Source organism: Thamnophis elegans, chromosome 4, assembly GCF_009769535.1.
Source record: "Thamnophis elegans isolate rThaEle1 chromosome 4, rThaEle1.pri, whole genome shotgun sequence".
Taxonomy (NCBI): domain Eukaryota; kingdom Metazoa; phylum Chordata; class Lepidosauria; order Squamata; family Colubridae; genus Thamnophis; species Thamnophis elegans.
This window is the reverse complement of record NC_045544.1, coordinates 113404578-113432422: the sequence shown is the minus strand read 5'-3', so window position 1 is coordinate 113432422 and position 27845 is coordinate 113404578. Positions and strand designations below refer to the sequence as shown.

At 42.2% G+C, this 27845-nt stretch overlaps 1 protein-coding gene across 1 annotated transcript; it reads right to left on the bottom strand.

Annotated features, from left to right (window-relative positions):
* Positions 1 to 805: 805 nt before the first annotated feature.
* Positions 806 to 27037, bottom strand: CHRNA2 (cholinergic receptor nicotinic alpha 2 subunit). The gene is made up of 6 exons (XM_032216348.1): positions 26784 to 27037; positions 19697 to 19854; positions 18320 to 18364; positions 16527 to 16636; positions 6840 to 7932; positions 806 to 1400 (listed from the first exon to the last, which is right to left on the bottom strand). Exons 1-6 carry the CDS (start codon positions 26851 to 26853, stop codon positions 1275 to 1277), a joined length of 1602 nt encoding a protein of 533 aa, XP_032072239.1. The 5' UTR covers positions 26854 to 27037; the 3' UTR covers positions 806 to 1274.
* Between the last annotated feature and the right edge of the window lie 808 nt (positions 27038 to 27845).

The window sequence follows — 27845 nt, the reverse complement described above, 5'->3', positions numbered from 1 at the left end:
GCAAATAACCAAGGCATGAATTAGAGATACTGAAAACCAAGCTTGTTTTAAATATATACCCAGATGTGGTATTCGGCCAGTTCGGACCAGTTTGCCCAAACCGGTAGCAGCGAAATGCGGGTGCGCTCACCCACCTACTAATCCCGGCTCCAAAACTTCCTAGGTAGCCTCATTTTCAATGCCGCGTGCAAGCAAAGCGCATGCACAAAAGGCCACATGCATGCGTGGAAGTTGTGTATATGCTCACAGTTCTGAACCAGTGATAAACCTAAGTGAATCCCACTGCTGTTCATACCCTTTCCAATGCGGTGCCCTCCAAATGCACCATCTTATAACTCCCATCATCCCCAGCCAGCACAATCTTTGATCGGAGTTGCAATCCAATATATTCAACAAAAATCACATTGGAAGACATTGCTGTGCCCTAATAGAGGAACAGAACTCAGGATGCAATAAGTTGGAAAGATTTTTTTTTAACTTTCATTAACAGTAGTTCTCAGAGGGTATGGATGACTAGCTACTATCTTAATAACATTTCTTAAGTCCCTTAATAGAAAATTTATTATCCACCTGACTGCTTGCCAGAGCAGGAAGATGAGGTATAAACCAAATGATTGCATAATAAATATTTTCCATGCATCTCCAGAAATTCTCATAATTTATAAATCCTCAACACAGAGGCTCCCCAGCACATTTTTTTATAATACAAGGATTTAAATGCTGCTTCAATAGCAGGTAACAAAGAGACTTTGTTAAATCAAAGCACTTTCCCAGTTTGGATATTATTCTAGCTCACATGGTGACATTTCCCCACTGCAATCAGCTTTTTAACTTTTCCCTTGGCATTTCTGGAATAACAGCAGACAAGCTTAATGAGCCACAGCATCAAGAATTTCTGGCCACTGCACTATATGTGGCTCACAAACCCCTTTTATGCCCCACAGAGCTGTCCCACATCATACGGCTGAATAATGGTGGGCATGATTTTCTCTTGATTTTTGGCAAAACAAAAATATGTAAAAGGGTACACAAAATCTCAAGTTTAAATTTGCATTATTGTTTTTTTGTTTAAGTTTGCCTTATAGTTCTTTGTTTATGTTTTGAGGGTTTTATATGATGTTAATAATTCCTGGGCAACAGACACTGGGTCAAGAGGATAATCCTGCTATTGGCTTCTTTAGGAAGTCGAATGGAAGATTGGGTGGCATTTTTATGGAGACTGTCTGGTGATGTTGATGTATTGAAAGGCAGCGACTTCATCCTGCATATCAATGCTAGATCATGCCTGCCAGAAATGGAGGAAGGAAAAGTCCAATTGTCCCCAGCAAACAGACAAAGATAAACATCCAGAGGAAGATGCGGTCAATCACCATGGCAACATATTTCCAATCTTCTTTGACCTGCAACAAATGAAAAATCATAACCAGGGTGACTGATTAGCAAGTTAACAGGAATTCACCATGATTGGGATGAGAAAACTTTAAAACATACTACAAATGCTTCAGTAACTTAGTCCCAGTGCAGTAGGTTAGCAATAGCAAAAGCGCTTCACAGTGCTTTACAGCCCTCTCTAAGCAGTTTACAGAGTCAGCATATTGATCCCAACAATCTGGGTCGTCATTTTACCCACTTCAGAAGGATGGAAGGCCGAGTCAATCTTGAGCCTGGTGAGATTTGAACTGCCAAATTGCAGGCAGCCAGCAGAAGTAGCCTGCAGTACTGCATTCTAACCACTGCTCCACTGTAGCTCAGGTTAAGTAAGCAAGTAGGCATAGTAAATATCAATGTGCCATGCCATGGAATAATTATCCATCAGAGTTAAAATAGAAAGTAAAACTAACGGAATTGGGCTGAAAAAATCCAGGTGAGCACTGGAGATCAGCAATGGTAACCCATAGTTTTCTACTGTGAAGATTTTGGTATTCCAGATATGGCAGCTTTACAGAGAATAGAGTAGAAAATTCAATGTGCTGGATGAAACTATTCAGTTAGTTAGGTTCCTTCAGAATTGGGAGACTTTGATTGAGGAAAACAAAATCTTCCAAGCTTTCGGATTCATGCTGGAGCCCATCTTCAGGGAACTTCTCTCTAGCCTAATTTCTCTGGCTAGAGAGACGTTCTCTGAAGATGGGCTCCAGCATGAGTCTGAAAGCTCAGAAGACAAAACCTCTGGTCCAGTCCAGATTGGATCCTGCAACATTATCCTTAGCAGTGATTGGTTGTAGGCGGTACGCCCTGTTACGCACGTACCAGTGGCTGCCGGAAGCAGCAGTCACCGTACCGGAATGGTGCTTTGGAGGGCCTGCCCACCAGCCCTCGTTCCTTACCTGTATTTGAAGGAAATGGGCCATTTGTGCATGCACACACAGCATATGGCGCCTGTGTGATTCCGCCGAACAGCTGGAGCATCGCAGGAGGTGGGTGCACATGTGTGCCCACTGTGCGTGCCCATGGTGCACGCCCAGCTCCCATTACAGTGTACCAGTTGCAACAGGAGCTGAAACTCACTACTAATCCTGGGATACAGTACAGTTTATTCTCCTTCATTCATAAAAAACAAAATTGCCTGGGAAAGATTTTGGCAAACGGTGGGGAGATGTATAACACTTCATTTGGAGCCCACAGTGCCATCTAAATTGGGTGAACCTGAAATAGGAGGCCTTCTTTTAAAAGAGAGAGAGGGAGAGCTAAAACAAGTGTCACATGCCATATAGATCCATGTCCCTACTCTTGTACATTGGGTGTTCAGAGAGGAATGAAGGGACAAACCAGCTATATTTCCTCTCTGGACCGTTACAAGCCCTGTCTCTCAGGCAGGATGTAAAATCACAATATGTCCCCCAGGCTCAAAGAGTGAACCTTGCCCAGGAAGACATTTCAGGGATGAAGTTCTTATGGGCAGATCAACCTGGACCCATGATATTGGAGAATGATAGCCTATGGGTGATACTAACCACTGTGATCAGTTGAGAGGTTTCTACCACAATTGTGAATGTGTAATCCTCCAGCCACTAGAAAAATATGGTAGCAGATAGGGCACTGCCATATTAACTGTTCTGCCTCAAGGTCTTTTAATGGCATGCAAATGAAAGAAAGTACGTTCTGGATTCTGTTGGCTTTGATTCCCTCCCCACTGAGCATTACCTGCAGCTTGGAAAACATTTACCAATGCTGATGCTACTTCCTAACTTGTAATGAGACAACTTCGGGCAAGGGTAGATATGTCCCTGGAACAGAAAGTTTAACCGCCCTCCAAGTTTTATTGCTTGACTGATCGATTGATGAGGCTTTACATTGCCTCAGTTTCAGTCAACTCTAAGATATTCACAGTCCAACAATAGCTCTAATAAAGGCAAGGCAGTAAAACACTGTAATATAGCTTCCAACCACCTTCCTTCGTGGCGTCACATCTTTTTTCAGCAGCCTGGTCTCCAGAGGCCTTCCACAACAACTAGTTGGCAGGATAAGCTATTCCTTAATGCAGTGTGTCTGTGTACACAAAAGGAAGTTCATTTCTGTACTTCCTGTCATTGCCTAAGCAATAAGGTGGTGCAGGTGTCAATATGCATTCAAAGAGTAACAAGCCCCAAAATAGTCAGGTTGTTTGGGGGTGAGCGGGATTGTATCAGTGGAGCCTGAGGGAGCCAGTTGGATTCTTGCTCTCAATGTCATTTGCTAGCTAGAGAGCTGGAGAGTATGAAGGACTCTCTCTCTCTCTCTCTCTCTCTCTCTCTCTCTCTCTCTCTCTCTCTCTCTCTCTGTGAGTGTGTGAGTGTGTGTTGCTTTACAAGTCATTCTTCCCACCACCACACATGATCTTTGAGGTGGCAGAAACCTTCTAGTAAAAGCAAGAGTTTCCATGTGTTACTAGGCTTCCAGAAGTGGGCAACACTGTGAGGAATGGCAAGTGAAAGAGGGGAGAACTTATGGTCTGAAATGGTAGGACAAGAGAGGAAATCTTCATACACCCTCTTTCACGCCAACATTTTTCCACTTCTTTCTCTTAATTGATGACTTCGCTGACTTCGCAGCAATAAAAATAGAGAGATGGCTAAACTGGATTGTGGCTTTGCCAGTGTAAGCCCACTAGCTGGGAAGTTTCCAAGCTGTCCTCAAGCCAAAAGCAGAATAATGGAGGGAAATGCCTAAAGGTTGAAGGAGAGAGGTGTGGTGACGCCAGACAAAGTGGACATTGGTGGGTGGCCGATCTCGGTCACTGAAAACATCACTGAGCACATTGGCTGTGAGCGTGACCCAGTGGTGGGATTCAAATAATTTAACAACCGGTTCTCTGCCCTAATGACTATCTGGGTAGGTGGGGCTCGGTGGTCATGTATCTGGGTGGGCTTGGCCAACTCAAGGTCACTCAGGTCGATGGGCGCTTCGCTTTAGCTGTTACAATGTCATAAGGGTTAACCGGAGAGGCAGTTTCTGTAAGCAGGGCAATAAAGATTAGGCTAGAAACAACACTAGAATGTTTCCTTCCTGCCTTCCTTACAGGATTAGCCCTGTAAAGTGGAAAAAAACAAAAGGAGATTTCTTCCAACAATCGGTTCTCTGAACTACTTAGAAAGTTACCAACCGGTTCTCCCGAATAGGTGCAAACTGGCTGAATCCCACCACTGACGTGACCTATCCTAATATGTGTCCATAGCAACAACTGTGTTGGGGAAGGAAGGAAAACACCACTTCAAAACTAGAATCCCTTAGGACAAATTTAAACTACTGCTGCTGTCGGCTGGAGATAAGACTAAAACAGCACCAGGAGGGCATGATATTTAAAAATGGTTAGGAGCATGGGTGGGCTGCTACAGGTTCACCCAGGTTTGGGAGAACCCATAGATAACATTATGGCTGGTTCAGAGCACCTCCAAAACCCACCCTTGGCTGGCCCCACCCACCCAATCACCCTGCCCCACCCCGCCCATCCTTCCCCGCCCATCCCAGAGTCTCCACACAGCCTGTTTTGGATGCCAGGTGAGTGCAGGATCCACACAGAGGCTCAGGAAAGGGGGAAAACAGGCCTCCTGGAAGTTCCAGAAAGGCAGAAATGGGCTCATTTCCAGGCTCTGGAGGGCTTCTGGAGCCTGGGGAGGCAGTTTTCACCCTCCTAGTGGCTTGAGGAAAGCCTCCAGAGCCTGGGGAAGATGAAAACACCCACCCACCCACCCCCCACCATGGTACAGGAGGCTGACTAGGTCATACCTACTATGGCCATGCCCACCCAGCAACTGGGCAGAGAACATGTTGCTGAAATTTTTGAAGCCCACTCCTAGTTAGGAGGCATGTTTATGCCATAACTGAAGGTTATGAAGATGAGCCTCTTCAGGGTAAGGATACCATCCTTTGCATCCAGCAGACTTCCAAGATGATTAGAAACAGTTTGATGAGGTCAATTCTTGGTGTCTGATACTCCACTTTTATATCTGGCTATGCCACCTCACCTCCATTCTGCTTTGTCTGTTTAAGAGGAGAGACGTTTAAGCTACTGGCAGAATTTTATCCTCACTAAATGCCTTCAATTGAACATTTAGCTATTTCCTTTTTCTTACAGTTAATAAAACTCACTTTTAAATCATAAAACTGATGCTTCAGTTTTTATCTTATCAGAAGGAAAAAGGACTGCTACTGCATACATCTAAACTATTTGCAGGGGTCTCCAAACTTGGGAAGTTTAAGTGGGGTTTTGCAGGGGTCTCCAGCCTTGGGAGGAGGGGTCTCCAACTTTGGCAACTTCAAACCTTTTGGACTTCAACTTCCAGAATGCTGGCTGGGGAATTCTGGGAGTTGAAGTCCACAAGTCTTAAAGTTGCCAAGGTTGGAATGCCTGGTAACTAGAGCTAGGAGAAGATGCTACAGAGTTGTATTGTTGTTGTTGCTGCTGTTTCCAGTTATAGGTGAGTAACTGGATCAGGCTGTTAAGAGCCTCAGGTCTCTTTCATAAATCAGCATTAAGAAAAAGCCTAGCCAAGATATTTCCTTCCTTCAGGAAGCTGGGTGGAAACAAAAAAGTTCTATTTATCATATAACTGGATGAGACTGAACCAGTCTCTCTGTCTCTCTGTCTCTGTCTCTCTGTCTCTGTCTCTGTCTCTGTCTCTCTCTCTCTCACACACACACACACACACAAACACACACACACACACACTTTCAAGTGGCCTGAAAGCCCTTTCTCAATGAAATGGGTCACTTCAATGTGTTGATTCTTTCTGAAAAGAAAGGAACATCTTGTAAAATTCCAGTGAAGTTTCAGCTGGAAGGAGCTCCTAAGGTTAAAACAAAGACTGCATGCCATATCTGGCAGACAATGGAATCATAAATTAACAATGCAGTCCAACGCAGGCTGAATCAGCATAAGCCCATTAAACCTAATTGATCTTATGCACAAATAAAAATACTGTAGAATAAGTTAAATGAGTCAGCAAAAGCAAAAGATACATTGTGGGTTGAAGAGGGAGAGGTTCGTGAAAATATTTATCCTTGAATTGCTGTGTTAATATTGTGATTTGTGATTTTGCACTAATTCAGATTATATTCCTTTCTGCTCCCCCTTTTTTTTCACAAAAGGTTATCTACCTTCTATCTTTCCCTATCCTTCTAGGCTGATTTCTCTCTTAGATCTAGATCTTAAATGCATCTTAGGTTCTTGGTCTAAGGGATAAGAACACTTGTGCAGACAGGTCTTCAGGCTACTGAATTTAAGTGATTCCACACAATTTAAGTTGAAACTGGGCAATAGTCCTCAGGGCTGGGGATATATGAAAAAAAAAGATGGACTGAGTAGGCCAAAGTTCTAATCCAGAAAAACAGTTTTTAGTAACTCAGACTTAGCGACTCACCGAGAAATCTGCATCCTCAGCCCGCAGGTGATTTGCTATGAAGTGCACCCCTTCCAGCGCCTTCAAGATGCTTGGAGACAGCCGGATGCCCTGCTCAGACGAAGCTGAACTTTCTGTTTTGATAGTGGCTGGGCGATGAACCAGTTCCACAAATCTTCTTCCCAGATGTTGAGCACTGGTGTAGCGATACTGAAGGCATTGGTGGTGAGAAATGCTTTGCAGGGGTAGTCGGCCAGCCTGAATCATCTCTTCCTGATTCTCCTCTTCCTCATCCCACCTATCATCTACGTCTGTTTCCAGCCAACACTGTGAAGTGCTGAGATTCGCCGGGGGCATGTCGTATTGTGCAATGACCTCTTCACTGGTCACCCTCAACCCTGAAGCTATTACAGGAGGGCGTTTCATGAAGAGCCAACGGGGAATGAAATCCAGAAAAACATTCTGGACCCAGTGTGGCATCTTGTGAGTACTGGGTGAGCGATGATGGACATTGAGAACGAAGACTGTGATGACAATGGAGAGGGTGACGAAGATCATGGTGAAAAGCAAATATTCACCAATCAGTGGGATAACTAGGGAAGTGGATGGGATGATTTCAGTGATAAGTAGGAGAAAGACAGTGAGGGACAGAAGGACAGAAATGCACAGGGTGATCTTCTCACCACAGTCGGATGGCAGGTAGAAGACCAACACGGTCAAGCAAGAAATTAGAAGGCAAGGGATAATGAGATTAATGGTGTAGAAGAGAGGCAAACGGCGAATGATGAAGCTATAAGTGATATCAGGGTAGATCTCACTGCAACAATCATATTTCTTGGTATTATAAGTGCCCACCGCACTGATAATGGCCCATTCCCCACTTTCCCAGTAGTCCTTAAGGTCAACATGGTGCTCCATGCTCTCCAAGTCAATCTTGGCCTTGTCATAAGTCCATGAACCAAATTTCATTTTGCAGTTCTGTTGATCAAAGGGGAAGAAGGTTACATCAATGCTGCAGGAACTCTTATAGATGGCTGGTGGCACCCACTTCACACTGCCGTTAGAGAAAAGGTGAGCCTTTATCATGTGGGTGACAGCAAACTCTCCATCAGCACTTGAGAGAAAAGAAGAGAGGAGTTAAGAGGAGATTGTTTAACCTTAAACAAACTTCTGTGTCTTGAGCCATTAAAATGGGACAGCATTGTAATCAACTCAGTTAAAGAAAGAAGTCAAGAAAGACTTCTAATATATTGATTTATTGTGACAAAAAACTTGGAGGAATCAGACAGTCCTCTCCTTACATCAAGACTATTTTGAAACTCACATTTTTCTCTGTTCACATAAAGGTAAAGGTTCCTCTTGCACATATGTGCTAGTCGTTCCTGACTCTAGGGGAGTGTGCTCATTTCCGTTTCAAAGCCAAAGAGCCAGCGCTGTCCAAAGACGTCTCTGTGGTCATTTGGCTGGCACAACTAAACACCGAAGGTGCATGGAATGCTGCTACCTTCCCACAAAAGGTGGTTCCTATTTTTCTACTTGCGTTTTTTACATGCTTTCGAGCTGCTAGGTTGGCAGAAGCTGGGACAAGTAAAGAGAGCGCACTCCGTTATGCGGCGCTAGGGATTCAAACCACTGAACTGCCAACCTTTCTGATCGACAAGCTCAGTGTCTTCGCCAGTGTGTCCCTTAAATATTGCATACTAACACTAATACATCTACACAATATTTTGAACCCTAGGCTAAGGGTTAAGTATAAGTCATCATTTGGTAATCTTAGAAGAAGAGCCTTTAATAGTGTATTTGGCCTTGGCAATATAACTACTAAGGCTTAGATCAGTGATAGCTAACCTTTTTGCCATCGTGTGCCAAAAGCGAGAGGAGCACGGGAGGGTCCTGTGTGTGCATGCCCACACCCATAATTCTATGCACCCTCCCCGCACCTATGCATGCAACCCCCCATGAATGTGCACGTGACCCCCCCCCCCGTGCATACACGTGTGAAACACACACACACACCCCATACGTGCAATCCCCATTTTTTTCCTTCCCAGGCTCCAGAGGCTTTCTCGGAGCCTGGGGAAGGTGAAAACGGCCTCTCCTGCCCCCCCTGGAGGCCCTCCAGAGACTGGAAATGGGCCATTTGCTGACTTCCCGTTTGCGTGTTGGGTTATTTTTAGCTCTCCAGAGGCTTCAGGGAAGCCTCTGGAGGGCGAAAAATGACCGAAAATGAAGGCCGAAATCAGCTGGCCAGCATGCACATGTGTATACGTGCTGGAGCTGACAGGGCAATGCCTCGCTTGCCCTAAGAAATGGCTCTGGGTGCCACCCATGGCATGTTTGCCATAGGTTCGCCATCACGGGCTTAGATCATGTACAATAAGGAGCATGAAATAAATTATAGGCGGCCTTCAACTTACAACCACAATTGAAGCCAAAGTTTCTTTTGCTAAGCGAGGCATGTTAAGTGGGTTTTGCCCCATTTCACAACTTTTCTTGGCACACCTGTTAAGTGAATCACTGAAGTTTTTAAGTTAGTCACACAGTTGTTAAGACTTTGCTTGTCAGAAGGTCGCAAAAGTGATCACATGGCTCTGGGCTCCCTGCAGCCGTCATAAATACGAGTCAGCTGCCACGTGTCCATATTTTGATCACGTGATGATGCAACGGTCGCAAGTGTGAAAAATGGTCATAAGTCACTTTTTTCAGTGCCGTTGTAATTTTGAACAGTCCCTAAATGAACTGTTCTAAGTGGAGGACTACCTGTATAACTTGGTTTCACTGCCACCCACAATTAGCTGCATGAAAGTTGTCCTTTTAGAAAGCATGAGAAATGTCAACTGAACTACTCGAAGATGACTTTGGAACTGAAAAGCCACATGTGAAGAAGAAGAATTAATGGGGTAGATTAAGATCAGATTGGAAATCAATATTCATTTTAATAGCAGCCGCCAGAATTTGTTTTTATTAGCCCTCATGCAAGCTCTGTTCATCAAACCATTCAGCTCAGATTTGTTGGCACCAGCTTTGTCTGAACCTTCATTTCAGGGACAATGTAGAATTTGTCCTATGCTGCCGACCAATCATTCTGTAGGATTTCAGACAAATTTCTGAGCTCTATCTGGTGATGCTGCTAACCAAAACTGTGACCTTCCTCATCTAGAGGCTGTCCTCCACCACAAATACCAATGGTAAACCCATCTCCAAGAGACTGGGGTGTTTATAAGGTGCTTGTTTTGGGAATCAGCTGAATAATTGTCAACTTTCAAACAAAAGAGCTACTGAAAGCATTTAAGAAAGTCAAAAATGTCAAGTTATCTCAATAAACTGTTTGACCTTCAAAGGGGAATAGAACGTATAACTGATTCCAGCCACACAGCAATTGCAATGCATATTTAAGAGAGGCTTTTGTGCAGGTTAATAATATATTGATGTATAAGCATTGGCAAATGAGAGCTGACGTGGCTGTTTGCTAAGAAAGCACATGGGTTTGCACATTTCACAGCTCAATATTACTTTAATTCAAACATGTATGTACAATTTGCATAATTTGAAAGATTCATCATGAATTCTTAAATGATGAAGGATCCCCTTCATCATTTCTGATGATGGCTGCTGGATTGGCTAGATCATAGTAGCAGCATGTGGGAAAGAGTTAAATGAACCACCACCACTTAGCTCCATAGATTATAAACAGAATAACAGCATTGGAAGGGATATTGTCTTCTAGTCCAACTGCAGCTTGAAGAGGTGACCCTATATCATTCTGGACAAGTGGCTGTCCTGTCTCTTCTTAAAAGCCTCTAGTGATGGAACACTCATAACTTCTTAAGTCGTTCCACTGATTGATTGTTCTCACTGTCAGGAAATTTCTCCTTAGTTCTAGGTAGGATCTCTAATGATCTTCCACCTATTATTTCTTGTCCTGCCCCTCAGGTGCTTTGGACAATAAATTGACTCTCTCTTCTCTGTGACAGCTCTTCAAATACTACAAGGCAGCTATCAGGTCACCCCTAATCCTTCTCTTCAATATGCTAGACATACCTAGTTCCCTTACTGAGACACGGTGGCTCAGTAGCTAAGACGCTGAGGTTGCTGATCAGAAGGTAGGCAGTTCAGTGGTTCGAACCCCTAGCGCCGTGTAGCGGAGTGAGCTCCCATTACTTGTTTCAGCTTCTGCCAACCTAGCAGTTCGAAAGCACGTAAAAATGCAAGTAGAAAAATAGGGACCACTTTTGGTGGAAAAGTAACAGCGTTCTGTGCGCCTTTGGCATTTAGTCATGCCGGCCACATGATCACAGAGATTTCTCTGGACAGCGCTGGCTCTTCAGCTTTGAAACGGAGATGAGCACCGCCCTGTAGAGTCGGGAACGACTAGCACATATGTGTGAGGGGAACCTTTACCTTACCTAGTTCCCTTAACTGGTCATCCTACGATTTAGACTCCAGGCCTCTTATCATCACTGGTGCTAAATATACCAAATCTGATATATTTATGTATATCCTGGACAATCCTGTCTATTGTCCTTCCCATCAAATGCTCCCCTCCTCACTCCTCTTTCTGCCCACAACTAAGAAAATGTCAAAGACATAAAACAAACAGACTAGCACTGAAGGCAGAATTGTCATTTTTCCCGAGGGCCATTTGATGGCAGCATAATACCAGCCAATTGAAGAAAGCCATTCCTCATGGAGTAAACTAAGATTTGCACACAGACAGAAAGAAACAATATTTGCCAGTATTCCTTGGAGGAGAACCGGCTGGGCATTGTCCTTTAAGTTTGCATTGCTACTGAGGGAATACAACATTTCAGCAGCAGTTAAAAGTGGAATGCATCATCATCTTGTGTGTGCAGTGTGACTGCAGAAAGTAATTCATTAAGATCCGAATCTGCTGTGTTTTCAAGAACAAACCCAAAGCACAGCACAAGTTTGGTTTGCTCAAGCCACCTATGAATCAGGAGAAATCATACCTGGATAAAGTATGGTTTGTTGGAGTGATCAGACTCTAGAAAGAGTGCAGAGAAGAGCAACAAAGATTGCTCCAGGGGACTGGAGGCTAAAACATATGAAGAACGGTTGCAGGAAATGGGTTTGTCTAGTTTAATGAAAAGAAGGACTAGGGGTGACATATAGCAGTGTTCAAATATCTCAGGGGCTACCACAAAGAAGATAGAGTTAAACTATTTTTGAAAGCATCTGATGGCAGGACAAGAAGCAATGGGTGGAAACTAATCATGGAGAGAAGCAACCTAGAACTAAGGAGAAATTTCCTGACAATTAGAACAATTAATCAGTGGAACAACTTGCCTCCAGAAGTTGTGAATGCTCCAGCACTGGAGGTTTTTAAGAAAATGTTGGAACCATTTGTCAGAAGTGGTGTTGGGTTTCCCGCCTAAGCAGGAGGTTGGACTAGAAGACCTCCAAGGTCCCTTCCAACTCTGTTATTCTATTCTAACTTAACAGCCTATTTCCACCAGAAGACAGCAGCTTCTAGTTAGCAAGACAAGCAGGATGACTGGGATATAAAAATAGCACACCTCACCCCAAATGTCTCATAGTCTGACAAAATATTTTACTGGATAGAAAAATTTCACCATAAGGATGAAATGAATGCCCAATTTGCCTAACAGTATACTAAGTCTCATGAGTTATAAGTAACAAATTGCACTACATATTGGAAAACTGCTGAGCTGGAATATATTAAGATTGAGCATCTTATTAAGCTGTTTCTTTACTTGGAATAAACAATAGCAATAGCAGTTAGACTTATATACTGCTTCATAGGGCTTTCAGCCCACTCTAAGCCATTTACAGAGTCAGCATATTGTCCCCAATAACAATCCGGGTCCTCATTTTACCCACCTCGGAAGGATGGAAGGCTGAGTCAACCCTGAGCTGGTGAGATTTGAACAGCCGAACTGCAGAACTGTAGTCAGCTGAAGTAGCCTGCAGAGCTGCATTTAACCACTGCGCCAATGATTGTTCTTATTATATTGTACAAGTAGAATGGCTGTTAGTTTTTTGAATGACAATTATTACTCCCTGCATCTTCTGTGTTTCATTTCTCTTAGAGTTTACTGTTTTGTATCATTCAATCACTCTCTCTTATATAGCAATAGCACTTAGACTTATATACCACTTCACAGTGCTTTATAACCATCTCTAAGCAGTTTACAGAGTCAGCATATTGACCCCAACAATCTGGGTCCTCATTTTACCCACTTCGGAAGGATGGAAGGTTGAGTCAACCTTGAGCCAATGAGATATGAACTGCCAAATTGCAGGCAGCCGGCAGTCAGCAGAAGTAGCCTGCAGTACTGCATTCTAACCACTTTGCCACCGTGATCTTATCATTTATTATATCATTTATTGATGTCTACAGCTGGCGGAGATATATGTATATTACTGAAATGACAGTACCTGCATAATTCGGCATGACTGCAGGATGGGTACAACTTATAGATATGTTGATTTTGAGATGTATTGCTATTCTACTAAGAAAGTAAGGGTGGCTGATGCTTTTGGAAATATTCATGGTTGAAAGTCTTCTTCCTCTTACTAGCTAACATTTGTTTGGTTTTTTATTTTTATTTTTCATTTATTTTAGGACGCAGATGTAAATATTCATAAGATTGTCCAAAATGAAGATCTATTTTATGACTGAAAGATGTAAAACTTGTCATAATGAAGTGGTATAGATGTGGTTGTGTGTATGTTCTGTCTTCTTGGTTTTTTTGCTCACCTTTCAGTGGCTTACTTGGACATGATCCACTCACATCAAAATTAACAAGTAAAATTACAAACAAGGAATCTTCTACCATATGTGGTGGACCTGCACCAAATCCAGAAAGTATTAGCTTAAAATAAAGGAATGGCTGGAACAAATTACAGAACAAAAGATCGATCCGCAACCAGAACTATTCTTATTGGGCATATTAGGTAAAAAATGTAAACATTTTCAATATATAATATTACATATTCTAACTGCAGTAAGAATTGTATTTGCTTAAAATTGGAAACAGAATAATATCCCTGCAGATGCAATGAAAATTAGAAAGGTACTTGAGTGTGCAAAGATGGATAAGTTGACCATGGAACTGAAAGATAGAGAAGAATCAGAGTATTATAAAGTGTGGAGTAGATGGTATAAATGGCTGGATGATAGATGCAAAAATACTGTATAAGAATTAAGTATTATTAAGATTAAGATTAAGATTTAGTTTATTTGTTTATTTGTATGCTGCCCTTCTCCGGGAGGGACTCTACAATTTACAATACAATCTATTTATCTACAATAAATATGACAACACTTTATATATCTGTAAATATTATTATATTCTAAATACTATATAATATAGATTACACTAGAGAATATAGAAATAGAGCTTATGTAAATATGAATGATATTAAAGATACTGATACGGAAACACTGTAATGAGTGGAAATTCGTGTTTTGTTTTTAATGTTTAAATAAGTTCAATAAAAAAAATTTTTTTTAAAAAAAAGAAGTAAAATTTATAGCAGTAAATATGACACCATCACTCTGTCTCACACAGAGACAATGTAGATGAACACAGAGACAATCTTAGAGAAGGTATGTGATGACCAACCAGGAATGAGAAATAAGTTTAGCCCAGGGAAACAAACAAAATAGCATGAAAAAGAAACTTAAGATTGCTTTGGGTAGCCTCTTTTTGATGTAGGAGAGAGGGAAAGGAAGTCTTGACAAGCTTTCGAGATTCCGTTATTATAATCTATACCAATAAAACAGAGTTGTAGTATTTTTTCTGCTGCTTCTTGATCCACTAACCTCAAAGTGCTAAACATGTACATTTATGTTTGAGCATGTATGTGTGGTTACACCAGTAGTGGGATTCAGCCAGTTCACACCTATTTGGGAGAACCGGTTGGTAACTTTCTAAGTAGTTCAGAGAACCAATTGTTGGAAGAAATCTCCTTTTGTTTTTTTCCACTTTACAGGGCTAATCCTGTAAGGAAGGCAGGAAGGAAACATTCTAGTGTTGTTTCTAGCCTCAACTTTATTGACCTGCTTACCGAAACTGCCTCTCTGGTTAACCGTTATTACATTGTAACAGCTAAGGCAAAGTGCCCATCGACCTGAGTGACCTTGAGTTGGCCACGCCCACCCAGTCACATGACCACCGAGCCCCACCTACCCAGATGGTCATTAGGACAGAGAACCGCTTGTTAAATTATTTGAATCCCACCACTGGGTTACACATATAGTTAGGATATCTCTGCCCTGATAAACTCTGCCTCTTAACTCCCACAGTCTGACAGGAAAAGTTGGCTTATCTTCAGTTTAAGAAAATGAACATCTGTGTAGTTATTTTTCCTACATAGGATGCTGCCAATATGCCTCTATTTCATTTGCATTTCTAACATCCTCTCAAATTGTACACAAGAAGATAGATGAATGCCAGGGACATGTACCAGAGAGCTATGCTTTCCACAAAAACAATCTTCTCTTTATCCCTAAAGATTGAGGTGCAAAAATGAATGGAGGCATCATGGAATGTTTCTTTTTTTAAAAGAAGAAGAAGAAGAAGAAGAAGAAGAAGAAGAAGAAGAAGAAGAAGAAGAAGAAGAAGAAGAAGAAGAAGAAGAAGAAGAAGAATATTGCAGTGATGATCCTGTGATGGAAACTCCACTCCTTTCTTATGTGCATTGTGCAACACATTACATGAGACTTATGGACTTTAACTCCCAGAATTCCTCATCTAGCATAGCTGGCTGGAGAATTCTGGGAGTTGAAGTCCATAAGTCTTAAAGTTGCCAAGGTTGGACATCCTTACATTAAACAGTAATAGAGTTTTGATTACATGTCATGAGTGTCATCTTGATTTTTTGCTTCTCCTTATGGATGCTCATTGAAATGGAAGAGTCTCTCTCCCCTGAAATTCAGATTTGCTGTTGATCTTCATTCACGTGACAAGGGGAAAGTCCCTCCAAACCAATCAATTCCAAATGAGGTTCGGAGCTGTCTGGAAGCCAACTTTTGAAATTAAGTTGGAAGAAAGGGCAGCCTAACCTGTTCCTTGAAATTCTCTGTCTTCCCTTGACATCACTTTGCTCTGCAGCAGGTTAGTGTCAGAGCAGTTGGCAACCACTCCAAAAATCTATTCAGGCCATTTTCACATAACATTTCTAATCTAATTACAGAATTAATTAATTCTCTGGGTTGTGATTATATATATATAATTACAAAGTCACAAAATGACCTTGATTCACACCATACATTAAGCACCAAAAGAAATTTTAGTGAAGGTCAAGAGAACCACATTGAGCATCTGATGTTAATGCAGACATTTCATTTTTAGATGTTTGGTCCTATGTGCTCAGTGGGGAAATTCAATTTCAAGGAGAATATCCATTTGGATACAGAACAGGCAGGATGTCAGAGTTCCATTAACAGAGATAAGTTCTCTCCAAATTTGTCCCCCTAGGAGAAAAATATATAACAACCTTACCTCCATTTCCCAGTGTGTATTATGATTTTGGACTATATTTCATTCAGCCCCTTCAATTCATGACATTTAGTGAATTTACCTCTGTGTGTTCTTTTGCATTAGTCCTTTCTATGTTAGGTTTTAAGGAAGTTTTTTTTTGAAGTGCAACGTTGAGATGTCCTTACATTTGTATTTCTCACTGTCCCAATTCATCCAAATGTTCAATCCCATCACCTACTTGTTATACAGCACAATATCTGGGATCCAAATCATCTCAGAAGGTACTCGAATAGAAGTAACATTGTCAAAATCTGTTGGATTCCACTGAAGCTTGTAATCATTCCATTCCTGATGGTAAAGAAGAAGTCTTTGTTCATTCCTTTCTAGCAGGATGATGTGATTATTTACAAGGGCACAACAAACATAATTTGTTAATTTGTTTATTTACAAGACTTATATGCAGGGGTGGGATTCAAAAATTTTACGAACTGGTTCTCTGCCCAGTTGCTGGGTGGGTGTGGCCCTGGTGGGTATGGCCATACTCGGCCTCCTGCACCACTGTGTGGAGGAAGGCTCCAGAGGGTTTCTTCGAGCCTCCGGGAGGGTGAAAATGGCCACCCCTGGGCTCCGGAGGCCCTCTGGAGGCCAGAAATTGATCCATTTCCGGACTTCCAGGAGGCCCATTATTTTCCCTCCCAGAGCCTCCGTGCGGGCTTTGCACTTACCTAGCATCCAAAACCATCTACATGGAGACTCCCGGAAAGGGAGGGCAGGGATGGGTGGGGCCAGCCAGTCCTTGCAACTACCGGTTCAGCATACCAGATGTAAAATTAGTATCCCATTTGCCCGAACCAGTCTGAACGGCTGAATTCCACTCTTGCCACCCATCTCATACAATGACTCTAAGCAGCTCATGACAATTCATAAAACATAGTTAAAAAGAAATATATTGTTCCTCCCATGCACTAGATCAAACATCCTCATAGCTCAACCATGGTCCTAGATCAATACCTGGGGCAAGAATCAGGTCTTCCAAGCCTTCCAGAAGGTTTAAAGAGCAGGAATCCCTCTGATCTCTGGTAAGAGACTGCTCAAAGGGGCTGGGGTGGCACTTCTGAGGTCCCACTGGAGGGCCACAAGAGTGGGTGGGGACCTGGAGCACACGCATCTTATCTAATCTAGTAATACAGGTAGATACCCTCAAAAGAGGCAGTCCTACGAATAACCTGGCCCTGTGCCATGTGGATCTTTGAAGTGTAAATTACACCAGAATTCAAATTCAGGGAACCCAAACTGTGTGTTCTGCTGCATCCTGGACCACTTTCATTTTTTGGATGGTCTCCAAGCACAGCCCCATAGAGAGCACATTGCAGTAATCCAAATGACTAAGCCATGGATGATTGTGAGCAATTGGTGGCCTAGAAATTGGTTCAGTTGGTGCATAAAATGGATTTGTGCAAAGGCTCCCCAGGCCACAGCTGTCACATGCTCTTCCATCAGGAGTCACAAGTCCAAGAGGACCCTCAAATTATAAACCAGAACTGTAAGGGATAATGATATCCATCCCAAGTCAGAAATATTTCCCCCCGCAAAACAGGTAGATTTATAGGACTTACTAACCCAGAAAAATCTAATTATGGTTAATAGGAACCAAGACCATATCATGGGAAAGCAGCTGTTAGCTTTTTACTGAACTTGATGGTATGAACACAATGATGGTGTGCTCATCTCAGACATTGTCTTTCCTGGTTTTTAAAAAGGATTAAATAAACAGACTATAGCTCTCAAAAATACAATATATTGGCCAGCCTACAGTAGACACCCACCATATTCAGATATAGGTAAAAGTTGGAAAAACAACACAAGGTTTGCTATAACGCCCTCTGGAGTCTCTTATTAGAAGTGAAAAAACAAAGGAGGACACAGCCCCCTTTATATGGTACAAGATCCATATAATGTTGTTGTATTTGGATAATCGATTTTTGGAGTCACCCAGCGTCAATTTCACTAGATTGTACCTGTACTGCTTACCTGTTTCAGCCAAACATTTGTGGTCATCATTTGATTCTTTTCATCCTTCATGGGCAAAGAAAAAAGTAGAGGTATTAGGATTGAATGGAAAGACACACATTAAATCCTGTCACTGCATTTAACCCTAGAAAGCAGGGCAAATTCTGTACTTGTAAGGCTGGCTTGTTCAGTATGCTAGATAAGGCTAAAATTGGAAGTTTCAGCATAGTGGTGGGTTTCCAATTTTTTTACTACTGGTTCGCTCGGGCATGCACTCGCATGTGCAGAAGCATCTGGGTGGGTGGGTGGAGCGTCCTGCCGCCGCTACTATCAGTTTGCCCGACCCGGGCTGGACCAGAAACAACCCACCTCTCTTTCAGCATATAGCAGGAACTCAGCTATTTCCCTTAGCAGGCTATGTGGACCAAGCCATTGAGCTAAACATAAGGTGAGTCATTTTGGGGGGGGGGGGTATAGCATATTCCATGAATACAGCAATGTAACTGCTGTTTGTCTAGATTTAAGCAGGTTGTATGAACTCAGCCTCTGGAAACTTTAAAGATAGCAATCCCCTTTCTTCATCAGAGTGAAGAGCACAAATACCTTCTCTCTGACCTCTGAAAATGAGTGTTATAACTGGTTGTGAAAGAGCTGTGGTGGCGCAGTGGTTAGTATGCAATATTTCAGGCTGATTCTACCCACAGCTAGGAGTTTGATCCTGACCAGTGCAAGGTTGATTCAGTTTTCCATCCTTCCAAGGTCAGTAAAAGGAGGGCTCAGATTGTTGAGGGCAATAGGCTGACGTTGTAAACCACTCAGAGTACTGTAAAGCACTATGGGGATATATATGAGCCTAAGCCTATTTTAGATATGAGGAGGCACTGAGGTAAATAACTGAACTTTATTTAACAGAAGTAACTCGAACAGTCAGTTCAGAACACGTGCGCTGGACAGCGCCGCCTGACAGCTATTTATACGAATAGCTGTCAGGCGGCCGGCCAATGGGAGGACCGCAATTCTCCCGCTGGCAGGCAGCCACGCCAGGACCAATCGGCTTCCTGCAAGGCGTGGCTTGGCTGCCAGCTGCGTCAGGAGGACGCAACAGTCTATTGCTATCGTGTTTTCCAAAACATCTAAAGAAACATATATCCCTGCCTGTCCCTGTCACCAAATATGTCTTCCATGATATATATAATGCAAATCATTCTCTAGGGGGGAAAATCCCCAAACACATGCATTTTGAAACCACAAAGCCAATTCCAAAAGAGGGCTTCAATCTGAATCCTTTCTCTTATTTTCATAGTATATTGACAATAGAATTAATATGTGTTTTCTCCAACTGCAAATATTTTTACTGAAAGTGCTACAGAAAGATCAAGTGCTAGCTTGTATACATACCACATCAATTAGCTGAGCTATGGAGAGTCCAAACTTGACAATCACAACATCTGAAGTATTAGGAACCGGCCTGGACCACCGGTTGTAAGCATGGAAAAGATATCTGAAGAGCCGTTCTTCTGCCTGGGTCTGTGTCCGGCCTTGGAGAGATGCAGATTCTACAAATAGGAACATGCAAACCTGTTATGGACAATCTAACCAAACTTTTAAAAAACCGGCATATCATTCTCAAATATTGCAAAAATAAGTATTGCAAGTCAATGTCTAAATCAGTTTGAACAATGAAATTAAATACTAAGATCAATGTTCAAACATGACCAGAATTTAGAGATGGTATTCAGCCAGTTCTGACAGGTTCTGGAGAACCAGTAGTGGAAATTTTGAGTAGTTCAGAGAACAGGCAAATAGGCTGGCCCCGCCCTGCTGCCTCCCAGCTGATCTTCTTTTGTTGCCCTGAACAGGAGAACGGAGCTGGAAAGCAATTTGTGGGGTGGGGAGGGAATGGGTTTTTTGCAGTAACCTTCCCCTGCCATGCCCACAAAGCCATGCCCACAGAACCAACAGTAAAAAAAATTGAATCCCACCACTGGGCCATATGCTATTTTTTTTAAAAAATACTGAAGCTGAACAATCCTCCCCCATTTCTTACATTAATCATTTTGAGAACCCCGTGAAAATCAGCAACTTTACTGAGCCTTCAGGATCTTTATATGGTTTTTCATAATGGGCTAGGTTGCTCAAATAAATACATAAAAAATCCTCCCAACCCCAGATCTTGCAAGACTGCTGTGTGGTACAAAAGTTTCTCGTGTTATCTATGCAAAGATAACAAACTCCATAAGGTCTTACATACTGGTGTGAACTTGCATGAGACTGTGGTAATTTTTGCAGCGACTATTAGGTAAGGAAATGAAGAGTTGTTTGGATCAATGGCAGCCACATAAATTTGTGAAACCAAACAATCAATCACTAGAATCCTAAAGCTGGAAGAAGAGTTCATTCTGCTCAGCGCAGGCATCCAGATTAAAACATTGGAAACAAATGAGGGATGAGACTGAGAGAGAGAGAGAGAGAGAGAGAGAGAGAGAGAGAGAGAGAGAGAGAGAGAGCACCTCTATTGTATTGCATTATGCACAAACACATTTATATGTAGGAAAAACTCAAAACTGCAAAGCTCTCGGGGAGAAGTTGGCATGCATAAAAAGGAAATGTACCAGCTCAAGAAGACAAACAAAGCTTGAGGAAAGGATATAAGCTTCATGTTGCCACAAATTAACAACAGAAAATAGGGAAGCTTAGATGTATTCATTATAAATCCTAGGTTTGAATCTAGTAATATCTGCAGGGCAGCCTTACAAGTCAAGATGACAGTTGTAGCTTGGATCATCGTAACACCCCTTTATGATGTTTAATAGATATACAACAGAAGCAGATGGAGGCAAGGAAACATAGTTTGCACCAGTGAGATGACAGTGGTAAGAAAACAGCTAGGCTTGACTAGATCTGATGGCCAAGATCCTACAAGGAGTTTCAGCGACATAGGGTTGGTCATGAAAGGAGCGGAACTGTCTCAGAGGAAAGATTACATTGAAATCTTCACAGCCCTTCACAACTATGCTGCCTCTTCTAAGACTTCTTAAGAGATTTTAAGCTTGCTCCTCTCAAACGGCCAAGGGAGATGGGAATTGTGGGAGTAGCTTGTAAAAGAAGACTTTTCTAACTTGATTTTTGCTGTGAGGTTCTTGGTGCCCCCTGGGCTTGGTTATTTTCTTGCAGAGGTTTTATTACCCACCTAGGTAACATCAGCACTGCTAGAGATGACACCTAATTGGGTAATGGAATGTCTGGAAGAAAACAACCAGGCTCAAGGAGTATCAAGACTCCACAGTTCAACTCTTACAAATATTGTCTTCTATTGAAGACAAATGAACAGCCAAGGAAAGATTCGGATGAACAGTTGATGTGGTGTCCTTTTCCAGTTTATATTATTTTTAACTGTTTTTTAACATTCTACACCAACCGACATCATTATGGTATGTGTGCATATGCCTTTATCTACTTTTTGAATCCTGGTGACTGCCTGGATTAATCTATGCACTTGTCTTGGAAAGCTTTTCAGAAGTGGTTGGCCATTGTTTGCTTTGTAGAGTTGAGAGAGAATCACTGGCCCACTAGCTGGCTTTGGGCCAGTGGCTTTGGCTTTGTGTCTAAGATGGGACTAGAATTTAGGGTCTCCTGCTTTCTAAGCTCGAAACTTTGTATGCCACACAAATGCATCTTGCTACGAAATCTGGAAAGGTAAGCAGGCATGGGGACCAGTGGTGGGATTCAAATAATTTAACAACCGGTTCCCTGCCCTAATGACCAGCTGGGTAGGAGTGACTCAGTGGTCATGTGACTATGTGGGTGTGGCCAACTCAACATCACTCAGGTTGATGGGCGCTTTGCCTTAGCTGTTACAATGTAATAAGGGTTAACCAGAGAGGCAGTTTCTGTAAGCAGGACAATAAAGATTAGGCTAGAAACAACACCAGAATGTTTCCTTCCTGCCTTCCTTACAGGATTAGCCCTATAAAGTAGGGGGGGGATAAGATTTCTTCCAACAACCGGTTCTCCAAACTGCTTAGAAAGTTAACAGCCAGTTCTCCCAAATAGGTGTGAACTGGCTGAATCACACCACTCATGGGGAACATCTTTCTGCATCAAATCTTTCGATGGCAAATCATTAGGTAATTCTAGATAAAATAAGATATGATTGCAGAGGCCAATTCTGAGGTGGAAGCACACTCAAGAACAAAATTTTGGACTGGTGAAGTTGCCAGTAGAAATAGGAATCTTTTAAACTAATGAGACTTGTACTCCATCAAAGATGTTCTGCTTCTTTGTTTATCTCCTCCATTGTACCGAAGGAATTCTTTCATTTGGACTCATACAGCTGACATCCTTAAAAACCAATGGCTCAGAATGTCTTTGCGTTCTGAGTCAAAATACCTTTTGGACAACATCAGGGACAATACCTAACACTTAGGTCTTGAATAAGCAGCAGCATGATGTACGTACTATATGTGATAGATTGCCTAACAATCTTTGGGAACATAAAGAAGACAGGAAGAAAGTTAAGGGAGGAAACAAGGCTGTTGGAAAAGAGAGTCTTAAGTCCAAGGGAGGGGTAAAACCTGAAAAAAAGACTTAGGAAAACTGCCTTAATTATACTAAGCATAAGTTGTGTAGGAGAATTGCTTTGGTAGGCTTTCAAGATTCTGATGTGTTACCTTACCAGAAACAAATATATTTCCAGACATTCAAATAGTTCTTGTTTCCTGAGTTTGCTAGCTTCACAGAAAAGAGAGTATAAGACAGTATAAGACAGTATCCTGGTCTAAAACCTAATCTGAATATTGTACGCTCGAGCAGAAAACCCTACACCATGTCAGACAAAAGACTGTCCAATCTCCTCTTAAAAATGCTCCAGTGTTGGAGCACCCACAACTTCTAGAGGCAAGCTGTTCCACTGGTTAATTGTCCTCACTGTTAGGAAGTTTCTCCGTAATTCCAAGCTGTTTCTCTCCTTCAATAGTTTCCATCTGTTGTTTTTTCTCTTGCCTTCTGATGCTTTGGAAAATAAGTTGACCCTCCTCTTCTTAGTGGCAGCCCCTCAAATGCTGGAATACGGCTATCATGTCACCCCTAGTCCTTTGTTTCTCTAGAGTAGACTGACCATACCCAATTCTTGCAACTGTTCTTCGTATGTTTTTATCTCCAGGCCTTTAATCATCCTAGTTCTTCTTTGCACTTTTCCCAAAGTCTCAACATAGCAATAGCAATAGCAATAGCAGTTAGACTTATATACCGCTTCATAGGGCTTTCAGCCCTCTCTAAGCGGTTTACAGAGTCAGCATATCGCCCCCACAATCTGGGTCCTCATTTTACCCACCTCGGAAGGATGGAAGGCTGAGTCAACCCTGAGCCGGTGAGATTTGAACCGCTGAACTGCAGATAGCAGTCAGCTGAAGTGGCCTGCAGTACTGCACTCTACCCACTGCGCCACCTCGGCTCTTCAACATCTTTTTTGTAATGTGGCGACCAAAACTGTATACAGTACTCCAGGTGTGATCTCACTAAGGCTTTATAAACCGATGCTAATATTTCATGTGATACTGATTTTATGCCTCTGGTTTACACAACCAAGAATTGCATTAGCTTTTTGGGCTGCTGTCGCACACTGCTGGCTCATGTTCAAGTAATCGTCCACTAGGACTCCAAGATCCCTCTCACAGCTACTGTTTTTGAGCCAGGTTTCGCCTGGTCTGTATTTGTACCTTTGGTTTTTAGGTGTAAAACCTTGCTCTTCTACTTGCTTTCTTTTTTAAGTGGCTCTTTGCTTTAAATGCAGTTTATGTGTATATTTGCAAATTCGTATTCTGGTTCTTCAAGATGAGATAATGCCTTTGGATAAATAAACTGACAAACTACTGTGCCAAATAACTGTCAGGGTAGAAACAAATCCAGCAATGGGAAAAGCTAGTAAATCACATAATAAATGGGTGGCGTTGGCTCAGGCAACTTTCCTCGTCCCCAAGGACAGATTGACACAAAGAAAAAATAACCGTTTTTGCATCTGAAAGTTTTTAATCTGCCCCTTGGCTGCCCAGGTTATTTTTTTCTTGCTGTTGGCAAGTGGGTTTGAAATACAGACACAACCCTACATCTGTGTGAGTGGACTGATTGGGGAAGCACTGAAAGAGCGATCGTACAAGAACAAGCTTGTGCAATTGATACTCTCAGAAGCATGCAACATCAAAAAACCCATCTGTTAACTCAAACTGCAGAAAGACATTTCCCTTGTTTTGTAGCTGTTCACATACGTATTGCTATATTCGTAGAGGTTGGGACTCAAGTCAAGCATCTGAATTTTGCCTCTGGAATTCATTCAAAGTGAAGAATGGACCATAAGTGAATAGAGGTTTGCCAAGCAGGGACAGGAGATTAAAATGGTCAAAATGGCAGGAGGTGGTTGCAATCAATAAGCACTCCCACCCTTTTGAAGATGCATCAGACCGTTCAAAAGGGGCAAAAGGCATGCTTTATCTGCCATGGTGCTGGTTTTGACACTTCCCTTCCCATGAATGCCATTGAGGTTGGTCATCAGAAGCAAATTGGGTGCTAGGAATCTGGATGGCACTGAGTTTGTAATTCACTGGATGGAGAAAAGAGTGGGGAAGGAGAGCTAAGAATCCTAAAATGAAACAAAGAGGTTCTAACAGACAGAATGGAACCTGGATGGAAATCATGGAACTGGACCTTCTGAAGGGATGGGAAAGATGCCCTCAAGAAATGATAAGAAGAAACAAAACTTTTGGAAAAGTATCAAAGGTATGGAGTTGTGGGTGCAGGAACAGACATATGGGACAAGAAACAGTTCTAAGGACTCCACTTGATACAGAGCTGATACAGCATGGGTTGCATAGGTAAACCCACCAGTGGCTGGCCAGGTTAGGTGGTCTTAATAGAATGGACCTTATAAATTCATTTTAGTTTGGCTTTTCATTCTAGTGCCCTGGAGCCCCAAAGTTGACTTTTAGCTGGAGTGAACTCTTCTCTCAAACTTCCTCATAAGTATTACAAATAGGGCTGAACTGTGTGGCAAGACCCTGTAAAGTGGAGGCACAGGAAGCCAGACGTGGGTGAGAGATAGAACAGAGGTAAAAAGCTGCTGACAGCTTAAGATGAAATAGGAACTTCTCTTTTTTATATTTCTCCTATGTACTTTGCTGTAACAGTCCAAGTGAACTTCCCCTTTTGAAATGTCATGCTTGTCTCGTGTATGGAAACGCCTTGAGAATGTACCGTGTGGAACACGGCATAAAAGTAGGATCCTGGGCAGAGCTCAGTTCAGTTCAGATTTTGGTGTGTGAACACGCTGAACTCGATGCATCCAATAAACCTGTTTCTCTCACTTTCGTGGTCTCAAGTCCTGGTCTTTCGTAAGTAGATTACAAACCACAATCTGCTGCAACAGAGCTACCCACAGATGGCGCTGAACATAAATCATACCCCACTGAACAGTACAAACAGACTAGCCAAAGTCAGTCTGAAGGAGATTGCCTCTTGGTATCTTGGGCTTATATCCTTTAGCACTAAATAAGTTAAACCAACACTTGAATTGCACTCGTGCAATAGTCACAAAATGTATGTTCTATTGCTAAAGGAGCTGGAGCTTGTCAGCACATATGCCACTGCTTTTCACACCAACTGCGATTTCCTAGCAGTCATCAAGGGCAGTCTCTGATAGAGTTAATTGCAGTAACCTCATCTGGAGAGATCACAATGACACGAATGACTGTTGCCAGAGTTCCCTACTCTAAAAAGCTGCAATTCACCCATCAGCCAAAGCTGCTTGCCCATAATCACAGTTTCTACCTACAAATCTAAGCAAAACCATAAATCCAGGAACCTCCCAAATTACAGACATGGTCTTCCAGATAGAGGACAACCTCTTCTAAAGTCACCAGGGGAGGCACCTAATCACTGTAATGTCACTGAACAAACTGCCACACTGTCTCATCAGAATTCAAATCCCAACACTGGGAAAGGACTTCTACAGCATCGCCTCTTTGGCTCTGAATAGAGAAGTACAACCAATAAATCAATGATACCTCTCCCCCAAGCAATGGATGATTTCCTCCAGTAACTTTTAATTAATGCTAAATGGGGCAGGTGAGAGGATCGACACTGCAGCATCCCATATATAAGGATTTATAACCTTGACCACTTATCCCCTACCCCTACTGACAGGTATTATCTACCCAAGTAGGAGTAAAATCAGTATAAAATCATTCCCTCAATTCCTGATACCTTATAGACAGCCCAGAAGATACCCACTGGGTAATAAAAAATAAATCTCTTTAACTGATTTGACATTTGGAACATTTCAAACTTCTTTTTTTCCCCTCTAGTTTATGCATTCCTTTGCAACATTCCATTAATCACTCCCTTCACTAATTTGCAGAATAAGACACTGTTTAAAGAGGGAGGTAGATAATTTTACAATTGATGTGGTGGAGGGGGAAACATAGTTGTCCCTTACCTGATAACAGCACAAACCAAAAGGATAGGATGATCCAGAAAGCTGGAAATCCACTCATAAACAGCTCCATCTTCTCAGAGGTTGTTGTTCATCACTTGACCCTGAAATTCTTGGCCCAGGGATGGAAATTTGGTCAGTGCTTCTTTCACTGGCAAACTCTCACAAAATGATACCTAGGAGGTTAATGAATACACACGTTCATCCTCTTTGACTCCATCAGGGAAGGTAGTGGAGCTCAGTGCCGCATCGGTTGGGTTCCCTCCTGGTTGACAGCTGGCCGGTCTTATCATTGGAATAACTTCTTGTCACCTGAGATTTGAACATCAACAGGGACCTTCACAGTGTAGAGACAGTTCAAACATGTTGTCCCACATTTACATGGGAACAAAGGAAGAAAAATGTTTGATTGCTGCTTAAGGCAGGACACTCAAGCAAATCTGCAGGCAGGGACAATAGGACCTAGGACCCTAACAGAATGATATCATGAAGAAGGAAGTAGGACTGGTGTTAACAATCCAGTATGTTTTAAACAACATATGCCATAGGTTACAAGAGAGAAGGTAAGATTAATTCCTCTTGCTAGGAGTGTGGGAAAGATTTGAACCTTCAGTGCTAAAACTGGGATTCAGGCAGTTGTTTTTTGCTCCTTTCTAAAACAGGATACATGGATTAGGGCTTAAGCAAAACAAGCACACATACACACAGGCATAACAGAGAGAGGGAGGAGGGCCCATGAATATCTGCACCTTACATACATTCACATTTTGCAAATCACAAACATGTACAAAATTGTATACACATTTGTATACATGTGATGCACATGTATATAATACACATGTGACACATTAGATCCTTCCAGCAGATATTGGCAGGTAATAGAGGGTGAAGCAAATGGAGATAACACCTTATTTGCTTTTTAGAAGGCTAGGTCTACAAATATGCCCACATCTTGCCCATTATTCTCTGATTTCTCTTTCCTACTTGCCTTTTTAACGCCTATAACAGCAGCAAGGAAGGGGAAAAACAGATGGGGATAAGAGTGACAGTCACTCATTGTAAGAT